At 40.1% G+C, this 20234-nt stretch overlaps 1 protein-coding gene across 1 annotated transcript in view; it reads left to right on the top strand.

The window, feature by feature from the left end:
- Positions 1–20234, top strand: part of LOC143285396 (piezo-type mechanosensitive ion channel component 1-like) — a 213963-nt gene that overhangs the window by 119929 nt on the left and 73800 nt on the right. The window contains exons 16-25 of the mRNA XM_076592641.1: positions 520–659; positions 1830–1978; positions 2874–3020; positions 5913–6031; positions 9192–9346; positions 10151–10336; positions 12257–12361; positions 15072–15272; positions 16194–16395; positions 19591–19689. Of these exons, the coding sequence (XP_076448756.1) occupies positions 520–659; positions 1830–1978; positions 2874–3020; positions 5913–6031; positions 9192–9346; positions 10151–10336; positions 12257–12361; positions 15072–15272; positions 16194–16395; positions 19591–19689 (1503 nt within the window). The remainder of the gene's footprint in view (positions 1–519; positions 660–1829; positions 1979–2873; positions 3021–5912; positions 6032–9191; positions 9347–10150; positions 10337–12256; positions 12362–15071; positions 15273–16193; positions 16396–19590; positions 19690–20234) is intronic.

Here is a 20234-nt window from a genome sequence, read left to right on the forward strand (position 1 = left end):
TTTTCACAGTTCTGATAAATTAATAATGAAATTGGAAAAAAAAGGTCTTGTTGAATGAGTGTGAGAGAGAAAAGTTTTTTTTTTAAAAAGAAAAAGAATAGGAAAAAATTTCATCCTTGAAAATGAAAAACAAACAAACAAAAAAAAACCAAAAAAAAAACCGAAAGCATGACTTGAAAATTGCACTCACTGGTGGTACCATAGCGGAGGCGTGGTTATTGCCAGTTGAAAAATAACCACACCTCATTTACATTATCAGGTATGTGTGACTTGGTGTTGTGATATAATACTGACTGTTTGTGGGTGGAAAGATGAATTGCATTAGGTTACTTTGCACTGTCATTGTCCTGTACTAACTGACTGTGTGTGTGTGGGGAGGAGGGGGGGGGAGCAGGAATTGAAATATATATATATATTATTTTATTTTTACATTGTCACTGTCAAATATATTCATTGACTGTGTAGGGGAGAAGGAACATTTATGTTTTTTTTTGTTTTTTTTTCCCCATCGTCTTGCAGGTCGCTTTTTAATGGAGGTGCTGAGCAAGTACTGGATCTTCGTGTGTGCGGGGATGCTGCTGCTGATGGCCGTGCAGGAGGTGGTCATCTACCGCATCATCTACATGATCCTCTTCCTCCTCTTCGTCATCTGCTTCCAGGTGAGACTACTAGCAGATACACCAACCATCGCACTTAAATGATAATAATTATGCATGATCCTCTTCCTCCTCTTCGTCATCTGCTTCCAGGTGAGACTGGTAGCAGGTGCTCCAACCATCTCACTTTCATAATAACAGTTCAGTTCAGTTCAGTTACTCAAGGAGGCGTCACTGCGGTCAGACAAATCCATATATGCCACGCCACATCTGCTAAGCAGATGCCTGTCCAGCAGCGTAACCCAACACGCTTAGTCAGGCCTAATAATGATGATGATAAATAATGATTATAAATGATGATGATGATGATGATAATGATGATCATGGATACTTATATTGTTCTCTGTCCAGAAAACTGCTCTGGGTGCTTTAGAAAACATTATGCTATGACACATTTATGTCAGTATTCATGTAACACTGACATAAATGTAGCCAGCAAACTATTATGCATAACACATTACATCAGTGATGCATATACACATCAAAATATACCAAACAAACTATTTTGCATAACACATTACATCAGTGATACATATACACATCAAAATATGCCTAGCAAACTAGTATGCATAACGCATTACATCAATGTTACACACACACACCAAAATGTACCCAGCAAAAGTATGCCTGCACATTATGTCCATATTTGTTCTGGAAGACGAACAAAAATGCTACAGCATTACAAAAAAAACACACACAAAAATTTGTCCATTTCTAAGAAAGAAAACAAAACAAAAACAAAAAAACACCCCCAAAACAACAACACATGTGGTTGATTTCTTCAGACAATTCCAGTGGCAGCTTCAGTAGACACCCATGCGCTAGCATTCTGCTGGAACTGGAAATTTAGAAAGGCCTTGAAATGAATTGCCAAGCTAGTCAGGCGACGAAGAGGAACAGGTGTAAGAACTGCTCTGAAAAGACTTTAAAGCAGTGACAAATGATAATAATTATTGTTATTATTATCAGGCAGTGACAAAGAGGATGCGAGGTGAGGTGCTGAACACGGCCCAAGGCAGAATCAGTGGGAGTGTTGTCTTTAGCTGTATGATGAGCTCAGAGCTACAAGAAATAATATTTCCTCCTGGTGAACGTCTTTAACTTTGTTCTGAAACATGGGTGTGTTTGTGGTAACGTTTTAACTGTGTTCTGAAACATGGGTATGTTTGCCAGGTGTCGTATCCTCTGTGGCGGGCCCTTATGTTTGCCTTCTGGTGGCTGGTGATTGTGTACTCCATGGGCGTGCTCATCATCCTCTACACCTACCAGTTTGAGCTCTTCCCCGGCTACTGGCAGAACAACACAGGATGGGACAACAACACGTCAGTTGGCAGTTCTTTTTTTTTTTTTTTTGTTTCGTTTTGTTTTCTTTTACAGACACATGCATTCATTCATGGTAAGGTGGGGTTGGGGGGGGGGGGGGGGGAGGAGACACACACACACATGCTGTCTCTCTCTCTCTCTCTCACACACACACACACACACACACATGCACGCCCACACACACTCTCTTTCATTATCTAAGAAGTTGGCGCTTTCTGCTCATTTGTTTGAAGATTAGATGGGATAAGATATGATACAACTTTGTTTTCTGTAAACTCACAGAAATTTGTCTTTTCTCTCGCGTGGACTTAACATTAAACATAACACAGCGTGATCACTTTTCTTCAGATAATGAGATCATTCATTCAACGATGCATTGCAATAGCTTAAATTGATTGATTTGATTGATATGGGTACTTATATAGCGCCTATCCTCGGTCGGAGACGAAGCTCTAAGCGCTTTACAAACACGGAGAAAATGAGTGTTGCTACATGCCTGACCACACCATGAACATTGTGTGTTTCTGTGTCTCTGCATCTCTTAACCCCTCGACTCCTGCTGATGAATGTGCTCGTCAGTGAAAGGCTGTCGCCTCACTGAGATGCGGCATACCTCACGGGTCAGGATGTCAGTCACCTTTCTGTATTTTGGACTTCTTCCTCTTTTGATTGCATTACTTTTGTTCAGGAAAATCAACTGGACCATTGATACATTTACAAAAAAATTATTATCAGCACTTCTAACTTGTGCCATGCTGATCTTATTTCACCAAATCTCAGCTTTCAAAGGGTTAATCTAACCTGCATGCGTGTTGATGGGAAACGCCAAGCAACAGCTGCTTAGTTAGAAGTTGATTGTGTCCTTGCCTCATATTTGCTTTCTGTTTCTGACAGGTTGGCGGACATTGGTCTGGAGAAGTTCAACGGCACGGAGCTGTTCATCAAGCTGCTCACCCCCACCTCCTTCCTCATCGTCATCATCCTGCAGGTCCACTACTTCCACAAACCCTTCCTGCGACTCTCCGCCACTGACCGCTACAGGTCAGACCATGAGGGGGGAGGATAAAGGGGTTGGGGAGAGGGAGAAGTATCTTTGTTCATGTTCGTTCTGCAAGACATGGTCACATAACTTTATAAAAAATAAACCCAAAAACAACAACAACTAAACGTAAAAAACAACAACAGGTGTCTGTGATATTTTTTCCAAAACATATGTATCAAGGGGGATAAGGGGTTGTTGGGAAGGGGAGAAGTCTCCTGTTCTGTTCGTTCTGCAAGACGTGGTCACACAAATTATTATATATAAAAAAACAATAATAAAAACATACGTAAGTTGGTGTCTTTGATGTTCTTTCAAAAACATGATGTATGTCAAGGGGGATAAAGGGTTGGGAAGGGGAGAATTCTCTTGTTGTGTTCATTCTGCAAGATATGGTCACACACAAATTATAAACAACGACAACAACAACAAAACATAAATAAACAGGTGTCTTTGATATTCTTTCCAAAACATAATATATATCAAGGGGGATGAGGGTTTGAGGAGGGGAGAAGTCTCTTGTCCTGTTCATTCCGCAAGACATGGTCACACAAATTAAAATACGACAACAAAAACAAACAAACGGTTGTCTTTGATATTCATTCCAAAATGGAAACAAGGTGGTATTAGTTATTTTACAAGGTGTTATTGGTTATTTTACCATCTGTTTGATATGAGCAAACACATAGGACACATTCCTGTGAAAAAGAGCTAACAGCAGCATCTTGGCAATACTAGTTGACTCACTTGTGTAAACAAAGTGAGTCTATGTTTTAACCCGGTGTTCGGTTGTCTTTGTGTGTGTGTGTGTGTCTGTGTGTCCGTGGTAAACTTTAACATTGACATTTTCTCTGCAAATACTTTGTCAGTTGACACCAAATTAGGCATAAAAATAGGAAAAATTCAGTTCTTTCCAGTCATCTTGTTTAAAACAATATTGCACCTCTGGGATGGGCACAAAAAAAAAAAAAATGAAGCCTAATTATATGCAAACTGCATTTACTGTTATATTTATATTTTTTGTATTCTCTAAACTTGGCACTTTGATCTGATATTCTGACACAACAACAAGAGCAGTCATTTTTATCATTTTTTGTTCAAACAAAAACTTCCTTTGCTAAGCATGGAAGTTTTATTTATTTTGCAAACGTTTTGGTGCAGATAGTAAAAAAGGGAAATTACTCTGTAATTAATGCTAGGGGACTTAATTTGCTTTAAACTTATCTTTCTCATCTTAAACATTACATTTTGAAATTATACTCAATACATAAAAAGCTTGGATTTTTTTTCAAGTGTATCACAAGTGAGTCTTGAAGGCCTTGCCTCTCTTGTTTTTATACATGTTGTTATTAGTTATTTTACCATCTGTTTGATATGAGCAAACACATAGAGAGGACAACATCCCAGTGAAGCAGAACTATCAGCAACTTCTTGGCAATACTGTTTTCTTTCCAAAACATAATGTGGAAACAAGGTGGTAGCAGTTATTTTATAAGGTGGTGTTAGTTATTTTACCATCTGTTTGATATGAGCAAACACATAGAGAGGACACATTCCAGTGAGCTTTTAAGTTGTATTGCACAGAAATGCTATTGCGAAGATGTTGCTGTAGTTCTTTCCTGATAAAAAAAAGCCTCTACAGCAATTTCATCCATGGCGTTATATATATAAACAAGGCAGAAAGTGTCAAAAATATGTGTTCATGAAAGGGATGAATTGTGCCCGGTTTCAAAGCACTGAAGAAAAAAAAAAGTGTTTCTGCAAGTGCTCCTTCAAAGACAAAAAATTGATAATACAATGAAAAGTTGATTCAGAGCTATTAATGGTTTTTGATTTCTGACCAGTTTTAAGATACAAGGAAAAAAAAATCCAGAGAAACCAGTTTTCAGTCTTACACATGCAAAAAGATTTGGTAATAATTTTCATGTCGACACATTGCAAATACTTTGTAACTTTGAGAAAAAAGATTTGATGATGATTTTCTAACCCGTTTCCAGTTTTACACTGTCGAAAAGATATGGTAATAATTTTCATGTTGTTGAAATGCATGTTTTACACACCAGTTTTTAAACTGTACAGTGCAGTGGTGGATGGTTTTACAAGGGTTGGCACTACATAGATTAAATTGCTATCATCATAATAAGTATTTTGTCATTTTACTTCGAGCAAAGATTTTTTTCAGATTTTTCATGTTGGCACATTGCAAATGTTTTGTAACTTCACTCCTAGAAAAAAAATTCGATAGTAAATTTGCAAGATGACACATTGAAAATATTTTGTAACTTTACTCCCAGAAAAGATTTGATATTCCTTGTTGACACATTGAAAATATTTGTAACTTAACTCCCAGAAAAGATTTAGTCATAAATTTCCATGTTGACACATTGAAAATACTTTGTAACTTTACTCCCAGAAAAAGCTTTGATATTCCATGTTGACACATTCAAAATGTTTTGTAACTTTACTCCCAGAAAAGATTTGATATTCCATGTTGACACATTGAAAATATTTTGTAACTTTACTCCCAGAAAACATTTAATCATAAATTTCCATGTTGGCTCATTCAAAATATTTTGTAACTTTACTCCCAGAAAAAGATTTGATATTCCATGTTGGCACATTGAAAATATTTTGTAACTTTACTCCCAGAAAACATTTAATCATAAATTTCCATGTTGGCACATTGCAAATGTTTTGTAACTTCACTCCTAGAAAAAATTTCGATAGTAAATTTGCAAGATGACACATTGAAAATATTTTGTAACTTTACTCCCAGAAAAGATTTGATATTCCATGTTGACACATTGAAAATTTTGTGTAACTTAACTCCCAGAAAAGCTTTGATATTCCATGTTGACACATTGAAAATTTTGTGTAACTTTACTTGCATACAGGCGGGAAGAGGAGGCAGAAGCAGCCAACCGATACAACCAGTGGGTGAGGTCATGGTGTGAGCTGATGACTTCAGAGACAGAAACTGAAGATGAGGAATGTGCTTCACCCAGACCAAAAGGTGAGGGGGAGTGGGGATGGGTGGGGGGGGGTATCTTTGACAAGTTTCAGTTTCAGTTTCCCAACGAGGCGTCACTGCATTTTGACAAATCCATGTAGCATAACCCGACGTGCTTAGTCAGGCCTTGAGTGCATGAATGTATGTTTGTGTACCTATCCGAGTGGATTTCTTCTTCAGAATTTTGCCAGAGGGCAACACTCTTATTGCCATGGGTTCTTTTTCAGTCTGCCAAGTGTGTGCTGCACACAGGGTCTCAGTTCAACGTCTCATCTGAATGACTAGATGCTCAGTTTGATTTTCCGGTCAAACTTGGGAAAAAGGGTGAGATTGGGATTGGAACTCACACCTTTGTGGGGTCTCAATGTTGGCAGCTGAGCATTTCAACCATTCTACCACCTCCCTCCCTGTGTGTTTGACAAGCAAACAATAGTAATGATGATAATGCAGATTGACCCTCATGCCTCCCAGGCAGGGAGCTCATGGCGTTTACAATGAAAAGCATCACCCCTACACTCATCAGGTACACACCATGCACAACCATTCGTGTACACACACAAACAAGCAAACAAATACACCCTCACATGCACATGCATGAACGTTCTTTGAGGTGTGCTTGGTTGTTTGGAGCAACTTTTTAACTCACTCAGTACGGCCAGTCCTCTCTTCTCCTCTACACAGACCCCTCGGATGTCCAGTGGGTGTCTCAATGACCCAACCTTTAGCTTCCGTCGTCAGAACTGTGGTATTCTTTGTCAACATTCACCTCTTCAGTATAATTTGATGGTGGTAACTGGGGTGAAACGCTGTTAACGTCGTCGTCTCTTTCGCCGTTCGTATGGAGAGAGTTAAACTGAACTGGGGAATCCACGTGACAGACTGAGAAGTGGCAGTTTGTTTCTTCCATACTACTGGGCCAAGAGTGCTGGCATTGTGATTTTTTTTTTTTTTTTTATTTTTTTTTATTTTAAAGATATATGTTTAAGATGATAAGCATGAATTGACCAGACCAAAAGATGAGAAGATATATTTGACTATTAAACAGATTTTTAGAACTTGGAAGATTGTGAACGTGGAACAGCCAGACCAACAAATCTGGAGGTCGGGTGGGTGGGATATCTTTGACCAGCAAACATGTTGGTTGGGTTTTTTTTGTTTGTTTTTGGAAAATTAATTTTGAGGGGTATTGCTGGGAGAGTGTATTCTGTTGATTCTCTTTGTCTGGGTTGTTTGTCTGTTGAATATATCTGTATGCTTCGATGAACCTCTTGTGTGTTGGCGTTTGTTTGTTTTTGTCTGATCACCACCACCACCACCACCACCTCCATTGAATTTACCTTCCGCTTAAGTCATGCCAGGTGATCCAAGACGCTTGATGCTGATAAATTCCAGTCACTGTGAGGTGTTTTGTAAATGAAAGGAGATAGGTGATAAGACCTAGTAGGACTTAATTTCTCTTTCCTGTCACTTGTGTAAAGTGTACACAGTGATTCTGTGTATTCTGTGTATTCAGTTATTCTGTGAAACTGCATGTTTGTTGCATATCTGTTATGCATGTGTGTGTGTGTGTATGTGTGAAGGTGTGTCTGCTTGTTTTACATTTTTTTATTTATCATCTTTTTTGTTTGTGTGTGTGTGTGTGTGTGTGTGCGCGCGCTTAGAGTTGTAGTAGTAGTAGTATTTTTATGTATTTATATATTCTTTTTTATTTATTTATTTTATTTTATTTATTTATTTATTATGTTATTTTATTTTATTTATTTATTTATTTATTTTTGTTATTTGTATTAAATTTTTTTTTGTTTTTTTTGTTGTTGTTATTTTATTTTATTTTATTTTTTTATTTATTTTTTTTTTCTCGAGGCCTGACTAAGCGTGTTGGTTTACGCTGCTGGTCAGGCATCTGCTTGGCAGATGTGGTGTAGAGTATATGGATTTGACCGATCGCAGTGACACCTCCTTGAGCTACTGATACTGATACTGATACACAGTTTGAGCACATTCTTCCCCTCCCCCTTTACCCTCGACATGGCAGGGACCTGCGGGTACAGTTTACCTTGAAGGTGAAGTGATCTTCATATTCAAGACAGGCTAAGTGCACTCAGGCAGAAAAGTCCTGGGGATTCCCTTCTTCGCATACTCTTTTACTTCTCAACGCATCACAGTTAATTCCTTCACTTACTGTGATGATTAAAAAAAAAAAAAGAAAAAAAAAAAAGAAAAAAGAAAAAAGCTTCAGTGGCAAAGCATTGCTGAGACAGAGTCAGCAACTTGACGAATTTAGGGGCCACTTTCACATGCTGATGAATTCCCCCCTGCCCCCTTCTCTCTACCCCACCCCCCACCCCCTTTTCCCCACCCCCAATTTCAAGCACATTGTCCTCCCTGCTTTTCAGCTAATTGCAAAAATAAGATAAAATAACAGTTTGGATTCAAATATTTCTCTGGAATGAATGAATTTTGACAATCTGCAAATTTCGGGCCTTCCATCATTTATCGTCTCCAAGTGCACTCACTTCACAACTACATACGTAATTCATGTTGAATATAATGACGTCTGCCAGACTCTTCTTCTTCTTCTGCATTCGTCGGCTGCAACTCCCACGTTCACTCGTATGCACACGAGTGGGCTTTTACGTGTATGACCGTTTTTACCCCACCATATAGGCAGCCATACTCCGCTTTCGGGGGTGGGGGTTGCCAGACTCAATACGTCATTTTTGACTGCCAAGCAAGCAAAGGATGAGATCAAACCATCCAGGGCTGTATTAAAAAAAACCGCCTGTTTTCCCTCAGCAAAACCAGCGATAGGATTCGCCATATTTATCTCTACTTCATGAGCTGTTACCCTTGGCAGATATTAAGGGTGAATTGCCTTCGGGTTTGTGGACCCACAGGTAGGCTCTTGTGTTCCTGAACACCGGATATTGCTTTCCCTCGGGCAGTTTGCCTTGCCTCAGGCAGATTACCCGCGGCTACACATTTACCCGCAGGCATGATGCTCTCTTGAATACAGCCCTGGGAATGGAGACAGTTGGTGATGTGTTCGGCAGTGCTGCGTTCCCACAACCAGGCCGGGTCACGGGATCAGTGACCGTGAAAACACACACACACACAAAAAAAGTCTACTGCGTGATGATAACCTGGTGTGTTACGTGTGCAGAGAAAGGCCGCTTCAAGATGTGGCTGGCCCGCACCCAGATCCTGGTGAAGATGGCCGACTTCTGGGACTCCCTGACCACCTTCCTGTGGCGCCTGGCTGAGATCCACATCTTCAAGGTCGTCGTCCTCACTGTCATGTTGGTGGCCGTGCAGGAGGTTAGATTCTTCTTCTTCTTCTTCGTATTTTTTGTCGTGTTCTCCTTCTGTGTCGTTGTTGTCTTCTCTTCCTTCTTCTTCTTTGTCTTCTTCGTCTTGTTCTTTTTCAACGTCATCATCATCATCATCTTCTTCTCCTCCTCCTCCTTCTTCACCTTCTTCTCCTGCTTCTACTTCTTCTCCTTTGTTTTCTTCTTTTTCTCCTCCTCCTCCTTCTTCTCCTCCTCCTCCTCCTTCTTCTTCATCCCTTTCTTCTTCTCCTGTTTCTTCTCCTCCTTCTTACTGTGAAAAGTTATTGGGGTGCTGTGAAGAAGAACTGTTCACTAGAGTCCTCCAGGTCTGTGTGTGTCAAAGCCTGGGTTTCTGGAAATGGTTTTCCTGTCCATTCTGCTATTTTGCCAGTCCATCATTTCTGTCTGTCTTCTCCCTGGGGAAAGCATGTCTGAATTTCACTAAGAGAAGCCTGTTGTGACAACCAGTAATACAATACAATGCAGTACAATACAGTACAATGTATTGTATAATGTTGTTTTTGTATTGTTTTTGTTTTGTATTGTATTACTCTTTTTGTCTCAACAGATTTCTCTGTGTGAAATTTGGGCTGCTCTCCTCAGGGATAGCATGTTGCTACACTGAGAGCGCCACCCATTATTTTGTTAATTTTTTCTGCCAGCAATTTTTTTTATTTACACAATGGAATGCAGTTCAACACACAACACAACACAGTGCAGAACAACACAACACAACGCAACACAACACAACAAAACGTAAATTTCTTGACTTACAAAAATCGTTTTGCCCCAGGATCAGGTGTCTGCGCTGACGGCGGTGTATGTGATCTTCGTGATGCTGCTGCTGCCGTTTGTGCTGACCAAGGCCCACCTGGTGCTGTCCAACCTCATCATCATCTGGACCTGCATCATCATCCTGGCCAAGATGCTGTACCAGCTGCGCCTCGTGCCCCACCCACAGCCAGAGATTTGCGACGCTGTGAGCGCTTAGGGTTTTTCTTTTTGGGGCGTGTGGGTGAGGTGGGGGTGGGGTTGGGGGTCTGTTGTTCTTGTCTTGTTGGGGTTTTTTTTTTGTGTGTGTGTGTGTTTGCTGGATCCATTTTATAAGCAGCAGGCTGGGGAACTACTCTGTGGATCCACTATTTTCAACGGAAGAGCAGTTGATTTCAGAAAAAAAAAAAAAAATTTTTTTCAAAGGGGAAAAAAATTTGACAAGTACATGTGATTTTGGGTTGATTTTCGTTCAGTCCGTTTCAAGCAAACTGTGAATTTATTGTTTTAGCTTAGCAGTATAGGCCACCCAAACCTCTTAAAAATCACTAATTCTGTTTTTGGCCGGGGGGGGGGGGGGGGGGGGGGGGGGGGGTGTGCAAAACACATTGCCCCTACACCCCACCAGGGGCTTAAGGCAGCCCCTGGACCCTGGCCGATTTTCAGAGGAAATTATCCTGGACAATTCTCCAGCCTGTTTGAGACTTTTGTGTTTGTTGTTTTTTGTCTGAGATTCTATGTTTGTTGTTGTTGTTGTTTTTTATATCAAGGTAGATTATTTTGTTGTTGTCAGTGACCAATAACCAACCTCATAATGACTGCTAGGTATCTTCATTTCTGGATAACATGTTGGGTTTTTTTGTTGTTTTTTTTAAAAGCTTTTGGGTGTTTCTGTACTTACAATTGTTATGTTTATATAAATCAAGAAGAAGAAGAAAATATGACCAGTATTAATTTTGTTAACTTTGACTTGAATTTATTCATTTAAGAAAAAAAAAGAAGAAAAAAGTATTGAATATAAACAGTACCTTTTGGGTGATTCTTTGATTTTTGTTTTCAAAATAGAATGTATATTTTTTTTTATATGCAAGGTTTCAGTTGGTCACTGACATTATGGGGTATATTTATGTATATTTATGTGTGGTTTTATACATCTGAGATTCGGCTTATAATCTGCATGCATTTGATTTGAAAGACACTAGTTGTTTTTTTTAATTAATTGTGCATGAGATGTTTTTTGATGCCAGGTGATTTAGTAGATGGTTCCTCCATTTTTTGCACTTCTAAATTTCTTTTTGGCATTTTGCCTATTGTTTACTGATATTAGTGTGGAATTACTTTGACTTGAGGGCTGCAGCAGAGAGGAATATGCCAGTGCAAGTTGTGTGTGTGTGCGTGCGTGCGTGCGTGTATGTGTGTGTTGAGTTAAATGGACTTGTAAGCGTGATGGAGCTTCACAATTTCATAGATTTGGTGATGACTCATATTTTCAAACTTTTCCTTCTCTCTGTCAGTCTGTCTATGTGTGTCTCTGACCCCCTCTGTCTGTGTCTCCATTTCCCCATTCTCTTCATCTCTACTGTGTTATGTAGGTGTATCAATATGATTTGACTTTGCTCTGCATAGAGGTGTAAGACAGAAGCTGGTAATGTACATATTGCTGTGACCGTGTTTCTTATTTCTTCCCTGTACACATGCTTATTTTTGCTATGATTGTAAAGCACCTAGAGCTTGCTTTATTGCATGATGTTTTATTGTGCTATTTTAAATGAATCATTATTGTTAGAATTGCGATTATTGTATTTTTACTCTGTTGTTATCTTCATCATTTTATTATAATAAAGTCTTGATATTCTGTGCAAGTTGAGATTTGATGATAAGTTTGGAGATAGATAGCACTTTGTGTATGTGTGTGTGTGTGCATAAGCCATCAGTTTTATATCTGGCATTTTTTATGAATGTTCGTGTGTGAATCTGTGTCGTGTGTGTGTGTGTGTGTGCGTGTCATAGAAGTGTGTGCATGCCTGCGTGCGTGTTAGAAACAGTGTTGGTTCTGTACTGTGAAAAGACATGGAAGGAAAAGAAAACACCATTTTATTCTTTTGTCCTTGTCTATCCCGCCCGGCAGCTGAACAGCTCTGGCGTGTTAGAGCCAAAGAGCGAGGATAACTTCATCTGGCTGGGGTTCAGGAAGATCACCACCACTGGAGAGACAATAGATTATTACATCAGGGTAAGTACTTGATAGCCAAACAGGGCCGGTTTCTGCTCGTCTCTTGATTAACTCTCTCCTTGCCAGTGTATGCATGTGCTCATCAGAACTTTTTTTTTTTTTTTTTTTTTTTTTTTTTTTTTTTTTTGAAGATTCAAACTTGTCATCCAGCTAGTGCAAGTATAACACACAGTAGCCCCAGTCTAGAGTATTTGGGGAATTATAAAATGAAGAAAGTTTATAAAAAAAAAAAATTAAAAAAAAAATTGTAGGCTGCAAAACAAGACTCACTTTTGATTTGAAGCGTCCAACATTTCAGACCATTGGTCTGTCTTCAGGGACTGTGTTATTCAGAAAATGGGGTTAGTTATTGCTATCATTTCGGGAATATTTACTGTGAATTTGGAAGATTGCTTATACTATAGAAACCAGAGAAAATCATCAGAACTGAATGTGCATTTCTTAATGACTGTACCATTGATTCAATACATAAACAGGCAAGGCAGATTGTTGTTAATCATTCTAATAGTGTTGAAATATATAACTCCAGTGGCGAAGAAGATTGTTGTTAAATGTTCTGATAGTGTTGAAATATATAACTTGTTAACACTTGACCCTGACAGTGAAGAAGTTATTGACGAAAAGTTGGATGATCCTGAATTTGATATGTCTAAAACAGTAAAAGAGAACTGAATGAGAAAGAGAGTGACAGTGTAGGTTGATATGCAGGTGGATAACTGTATATGTTAGCACTCGGCATGGAGAGAGTTAAACTAACACTGAGTTTATCACTGGTCAAAAGCAGACATGAATGGGGTGATCTGTCCTGTTGAAAATAAACAGGGCATGTTCCTTGTGGTGTTATGCCATGTTTCATTGTCTGTGTGTGTGTGTGTGGTCTATTTATTGTTAAGAATGTCTAACACTAAATGAAAGGTCTGCTTAAGCTCGGCCTCTTTACATGTTTTAGATTGCATTAAACAGCAACAACATGTTTTGAGTTGCGTCAATGGCAGTTTAGATGTTTTGAGTTGCCTGATATAGCAGTACAGTGTTTTGAGTTGCGTTGAATAGTAATACAATGTTTTGAGTTGCGTTACATTACAAGTAATAAGATGTTGTTAGTTGCTTGAAATAGCGGTGAGATGTGTTTTTTTGCTCGCGGCTGCTGGAGCGATTATGTTGCAGGTTTGTTGTGAATGAATTAAAAAAAAAAAACCCAACCCTTTGTGGCTATTGTTTTTGTTGCATGACAACACGTCATCTTGAATGGTATGCTGCACTGTAGAATTTGCCTCATTGCAGATGTAGATCTCAGCAGAATTTCATCTGCAGCTCTTTTTGTCTTCAACACGTTGTTAAACTTTCTACATGAATATACCAGCTTCTTAAGATTATAAGTCTGTAAGTGTAATCAACCTGTTAGAGTGCGAGAGAGGAAAAAAACCAGCTTGTTTGTTGACGCCAGTGTGGCCTCATTCCCAACACTCAGTTCAACATGATTCATTTTCTTTTCTGTTTCAGCAGCATCAGATCCAGACAGCATCCCAATTATGAAATGATAATGAAACATGAATTTTCATGACAGTGAATTGCAGCACATTCAGTATGTTTCCAAAACAACACAAATAAACACATTTCGCTTTAGTTTTGTGCATAGCACAGAACACATTCAGCTACATTCTGTTCAGTTTTGGCACAGCACATATTACAAACGACCACATTATGATGAGTTTTGGTGTAGCATATGATACAAATGACAACATTCTGTTTTATTCTGGATTAGCACAGAATACCAAAGACTACATTCTGAAGATCTGGTGTGGACAGCCACATTTTGTTCAGTTTTAGCATGACACATGATACAAACAACCAAATTCTTTTTAGTTTTGGCGAAGCACAGAACACAAATGACCACATTCCCTTTAATTTTAGTGTAGCATATAACACAAACAGCCATAATCTCTTTTAGTTTTGGTAAATCACATATTACAAACAGCCATTGTGTCATTATTTTCGGCATATAGCACAAAACACAACCACATTCTGTTGATAGTTTTGGTGTTACGCGTAATACATGACCACATTCACTTTAGTTTTTGCAAAGCACTCCATATTCCATTCAATAATACAAGGGAAACAAAGAAACTTTCTTTAACTTGTCACCCACACAACTGAAGGGAGATAATTGTAAGGGTCACTTAAAATCACAAAAATAAAAAAGTGCAAAAGGAATGAACATGACAATTCTTATTCACAACACAAATGATCACATTCTGTTCATTGTTTCAGCAAATCACATAAAGGACCACATTCCCTTTAGCTTTGATGAAGCACTCAGAACGATAATCATTATCAAATTTACACTCACAACACAAACAAGCACATTCTTTTCATAGCTTTAGCATAGCAAATACCACAAATGATCCATGTTTTTTTGTTTGTTTTTTTGTGGAACTCTGAATGATAATTATCATCAGGTTCACACTCACAACACAAACAAGCACATTCTTTTCATAGCTTTAGCATTGCAAATACCACAAATGATCCATGTTTTTTTGTTGTTGTTTTTTGTGGCACTCGGAATGATAATTATTATCAGGTTTACACTCACAACACAAACAAGCACATTCTTTTCACAGGTTTGGTGCAGTGAATACCACAAATGATCAGTATTTTTGTGTGTGTGTGTGTGTGTTTTTATGTTCCCTATTTTTTTGTGTGGCTTCAGCTGTACATCCTGGTGCTGATCGTGGTGCTGTTCGAATCCATCGTGCGCTACCACCAGCGTCAACACTTCAGCCACCCAGACCACCCCAAGCTGGAGGAGGGTATCATCTTCGGCGGCGTCCACCGCGAGCACGCCGACGAGGGCATCATCTCCTGCCTCAAGTTCTTCATCAACTATGCTTTTTACAAGTTTGGTTTGGAGGTAGGTTGCTGTACTCAAGTCTTCATCAACTATGCTTTTTACAAGTTTGGTTTGGAGGTAGGTTGCTGTACTCGAGTTCTTCATCAACTATGCTTTTTACAAGTTTGGTTTGGAGGTAGGTTGCTGTACTCAAGTCTTCATCAACTATGCTTTTTACAAGTTTGGTTTGGAGGTAGGTTGCTGTACCCAAGATCTTCATCAACTATGCTTTTTACAAGTTTGGTTTGGAGGTAGGTTGCTGTACTCGAGTTCTTCATCAACTATGCTTTTTACAAGTTTGGTTTGGAGGTAGGTTGCTGTACTCGAGTTCTTCATCAGCTATGCTTTTTACAAGTTTGGTTTGGAGGTAGGTTGCTGTACTCAAGTTCTTCATCAACTATGCTTTTTACAAGTTTGGTTTGGAGGTAGGTTGCTGTACTCAAGATCTTCATCAACTATGCTTTTTACAAGTTTGGTTTGGAGGTAGGTTGCTGTACCCAAGATCTTCATCAACTCTGCTTTTTACAAGTTTTAGTTTGGAGGTAGCTTGCTGCACATTGGTTTTGTGAGAGGGGTGCAAATCAAAACCTGTTGATTTGTGATAAAAAGTTGTTAGAATTCTGTAACGTTATAACAGCATCATCCCCTGCCTGCACATTTTACAAGTTTGGTTTGGAGGTGGGTTGCTGTACATTACTTTTTGAAAAGGGCAGGTTAGGCAGGGTTACAAAACCTGACTTGTGATAAAAAGAACCCAAAAGTTATTAGAATTATGTAACATTGTAACAGCATCATCCCCTGCCTCAAGATCTTCATCAGCTTTACTTTTTACAAGTTTGGTTGTTTTTTTTGGAGGTAGGTTGCTGTACACTGGTACATACACACACTCACACAGACACATGCACACACATATATGCACATGTACACTCTTGACGGCAACAGATCTGCTACGTAACCACGGCGGTGACGGTGTGCATCCGGATGGACGTGTTTGGGGTGGTCTACACGGTGCTGCTGGCCATCATGATGCTGTTCAGCCGGGGGGCCAGCGCCCGCATCTGGTGGCTCTACATGCTGATCCTGGCCATCCTGCTGCCCATCCAGTTCCTGGGCTCCCTCGGCTTCCCCCCCGTCGCCTGCATCGGTCAGTGCCTGCCTGACCCTGGCTGTGGTGCTTTGACTGTGATGATTGTGTGTGTGTGTGTGAATGTGTGTGTGTGTGAGTGCTGCTGACTGTTTTAGGGTTAATTATGATAATCGTCTGTGTGTGTGTGTGTGTGAGTGCTGCTGACAGTTTTAGGGTTAATTATGATAATCATCTGTGTGTGTGTTTGTGAGTGTGTGTGTGTGTGTGTCACTGGTAGTGTGATGGTTAATTGTGAAAATTGTCTGTGTGTGTGTGTGTGTGTGTGTGTGTGTGTGTGAGTGAGTGCTGCTGACAGTTTTAGAGTTAATTATGATAATCGTCTGTGTGTGTGTGTGTGTGTTTGTGTGTGTGTGTCACTGGTAGTGTGATGGTTAATTGTGAAAATCATCTGTGTGTGTGTGAGAGAGTGCTGCTGACAGTTTTAGGGTTAATTGTGATTAACGTCTGTGTGTGCGTGTGTTTGTGTGTCACTGGTAGTGTGATGGTTAATTGTGAAAATTGTCTGTGTGTGTGTGTGTGTGTGTGTGTGTGTGTGTGAGTGAGTGCTGCTGACAGTTTTAGGGTTAATTGTGATTATCATCTGTGTGTGTGTGTGTGTGTGTGTGTGTGTGTGTGAGTGCTGCTGACAGTTTTAGGGTTAATTATGATAATCATCTGTGTGTGTGTTTGTGTGTGTGTGTGTGTGTGTGTGTGTGTGTCACTGGTAGTGTGATGGTTAATTGTGAAAATCGTCTGTGTGTGTGTGTGTGTGTGTGTGTGAGTGCTGCTGACAGTTTTAGGGTTAATTGTGATTATCGTCTCTGTGTGTGTGTGTGTGTGTGTGAGTGATGCTGACAGTTTTAGGGTTAATTGTGATAATCGTCTCTGTGTGTGTGTGTGTGTGTGTGTGTGTGTGTGTGTGTGTGAGTGTCACTGATAGTGTGATGGTTAATTGTGATAATCGTCTGTGTGTGTGTGAGTGCTGCTGACAGTTTTAGGGTTAATTGTGATTATCGTCTGTGTGTGTGTGTGTGTGTGTGAATGTTGCTGACACTTTTAGGGTTAATTGTGATAATCGTCTTTGTGAGTGTGTGTGTGTGAGTGCTGCTGACAGTTTTAGGGTTAATTGTGATTATCGTCTGTGTGTGTGTGTGTGTGAATGTTGCTGACACTTTAAGAGTTAATTGTGATAATCGTCTGTGTGTGTGTCTGTGTGTGTGTGTGTGTGTGTGAGTGCTGCTGACAGTTTTAGGGTTAATTGTGATAATTGTCTGCGTGTGTGTGTGTGTGTGTGTGTGTGTGTGTGTGTGTGAGTGCTGCTGACACTTTAAGAGTTAATTGTGATAATCGTCTGTGTGTGTGTGTGTGTGAATGCTGCTGTCAGTGTCGGAACAAGTGTTTGTTGTCAGTATTGGGCAACGCCTGTCACTGACAAGAATATGAATGATGGTTAGCTCACTGAGTACTGCTGGTTAGCTCCCCTGATATTGGTAAGAAATGAAATTGCCAAAAAACAAATGTTAGAATTTATGAACTGAAAACTTCCAAACTTATCAGTGAGATAATAAGTTAGTCATGGACAAAATAATAACACTTCTTCCCTTCTTATGCTATCATACAGTGGGATAGTGAAAGTATCCATATTTTTTGTTCAAAATTTTCACAGACTGATGACTTGATGGTGGAGTGATGGCCTAGAAGTAACGCGTTTGCTAAGGAAGCGGGAGAATCTGAGCGCGCTAGTTCGAATCATGGCTCAGCCGCCGATATTTTCTCCCCCTCCATTAGACCTTGAGTGGTGGTCTGGACGCTAGTCATTCAGATGAGACGATGAACCGAAGTCCCGTGTGCAGCATGCACTTAGCGCACGTAAAAGAACCCATGGCAACACAAGGGTTGTTCCTGGCAAAATTCAATAGAAAAATCCACATGGATAGGAAAAACAAATAAAACTGCACGCGGGGGGGGGGGGGGGGGGAAGAAAAAAAAAGGTGTGGCACTGTAGTGTAGCGCCGCGCTCTCCCTGGGGAGAGAAGCCCGAATTTCACACAGAGAAATCTGTTGTGATAAAAAGAGAAATACAAATACTTGTAAACAAATCCAGGAAAGCACAAAGTTTGAAACAGATTAAATTCAGAACGTTGTACAGTCACGATAGGGCCCGTTCGTTTAATTCTGTTGACAGCTTTGTGACTGAGATGAGACTGGGTCAGATGCCATTTTTGACGCACACTGTTCATGTGAACCAGTCGCAGCGAAAATAACTCCTGCTCACAAGCACAGCCACACACACTGCATTTATTAGTCGCAGTGGAGAGTGGAAAGGTCAGTTAAGATATTCTTAGCTCATAACGTCATTATGGAAAGTAGGTGCCCGCTCCAAAAATTCAAAACTATCAAAGGCACCAGTGGAGGCCCTTCGTCTGAAACGGTTGTAAACTGTAGTGCCCTGATCGGGGCCTTTTGTCTGGAATGAGTTAACTTCGATAATAGTAATCAGTGTGTGTGTGTGTGTGTTGGACAATTGTTTGTGTTGATGATTATTGCCATTGTCTGAGAAAACGTTGTTGAAGGGGCAGATTTTTAAGGGGAAGAGGGAAGATGTTTACATATATATGGGCACAGTTTTGGGGGGGAAGAAGGAAGATGTCTATGGAAGAGGGAAGATGTTTAATGATGCAGATTTGGGGGGGAAGAGGGGAGATGTTTAATGGGCAGATTTTGGGGGGAAGAGGGGAGATGTTTAATGGGCAGATTTTGGGGGGAAGAGGGAAGATGTTTAATGGGCAGATTTTGGGGGGAAGAGGGAAGATGTTTAATGGGCAGATTTTGGGGGGAAGAGGGAAGATGTTTAATGGGCAAGGTTTTATTGGGAAGAGGGAAGATGTTTAATGGGCAGATTTTTAAGGGGAAGAGGGAAGATGTTTAATGGGCAGATTTTGAATCGGAAAAGGGAGGAGCTTTAAGAGGAAGAGAGAAGACGTTTTAGCGAAAGATGTCAAAGGGGGATAGAAAAAATGTATGTGAATGAGAGAGAAGATGTTGTAAGGGAAGAGGCAAGACTTAGAAGTGGAAAGTATGAGAATTTAAAGTGGAAGATTTTTTTTAAAGGGGAAGAGAGATGATTTTGAAGTGAAAGATGTTGAAGGGAAAAGAGGAAAGCTGTTTGAAGAGTGTCCGGTAACACTGTTGTGTGCCTGTTGTGCATTGCAGTGTACCCGTGGCATAACTTGACTCACTTTGACAATCTGCTGGAACGCTGGCTTTTCCTGCCGGACATGGAGCACAGTCCTCCCACTGGTGTTCTTATGGGTAGGTTGTGTGTGTGTGTGTGTGTGTGTGTCTGTCTGTCTGTCTCTGTCTCTATCTGTGTGTGTGTGTGTGTGTGTGCTTGCGCACTTTGCCATGTGTATGTGAAAGAGAGGTGAGAGTCTGTGTGGGTTTTTTGTTTTTTTGTTTTTTGTTTTTTGTATTTTTGGTCTTAGTCTTTTTGTGTGTTGGTGTGTATGTGTTCATGACTGGCCATGATGACAGCCAGATCCCTTTTGAAATTCAAGGTGAGATGTTGAAGATCAAGGTAACGACATGGTACAGTGGAAAGCTTGTGGGTGGGTATGTACAAAATGATTCCTGTGGTTGATTATGAGGTTATCACTTGAGGGCCTTGAAGGACCTGTTTGTTCTTCAAATTCCCCCCCCACCCCCATCCCACCCCTTTTCTCTTTTGTTTTGCCAGTAGTCCCCACCCCCACCCCCTCACCACCATCCCCCCCAAAACAACAAATGAACAAAAAACGGAGTATGACTGCATACATGGTTGGGGTGAAACAGTCATACATGTAAAAACCCACTTCTAT

The sequence above is a fragment of the Babylonia areolata genome, chromosome 9, assembly GCF_041734735.1.
Source record: "Babylonia areolata isolate BAREFJ2019XMU chromosome 9, ASM4173473v1, whole genome shotgun sequence".
NCBI lineage: Eukaryota > Metazoa > Mollusca > Gastropoda > Neogastropoda > Buccinidae > Babylonia > Babylonia areolata.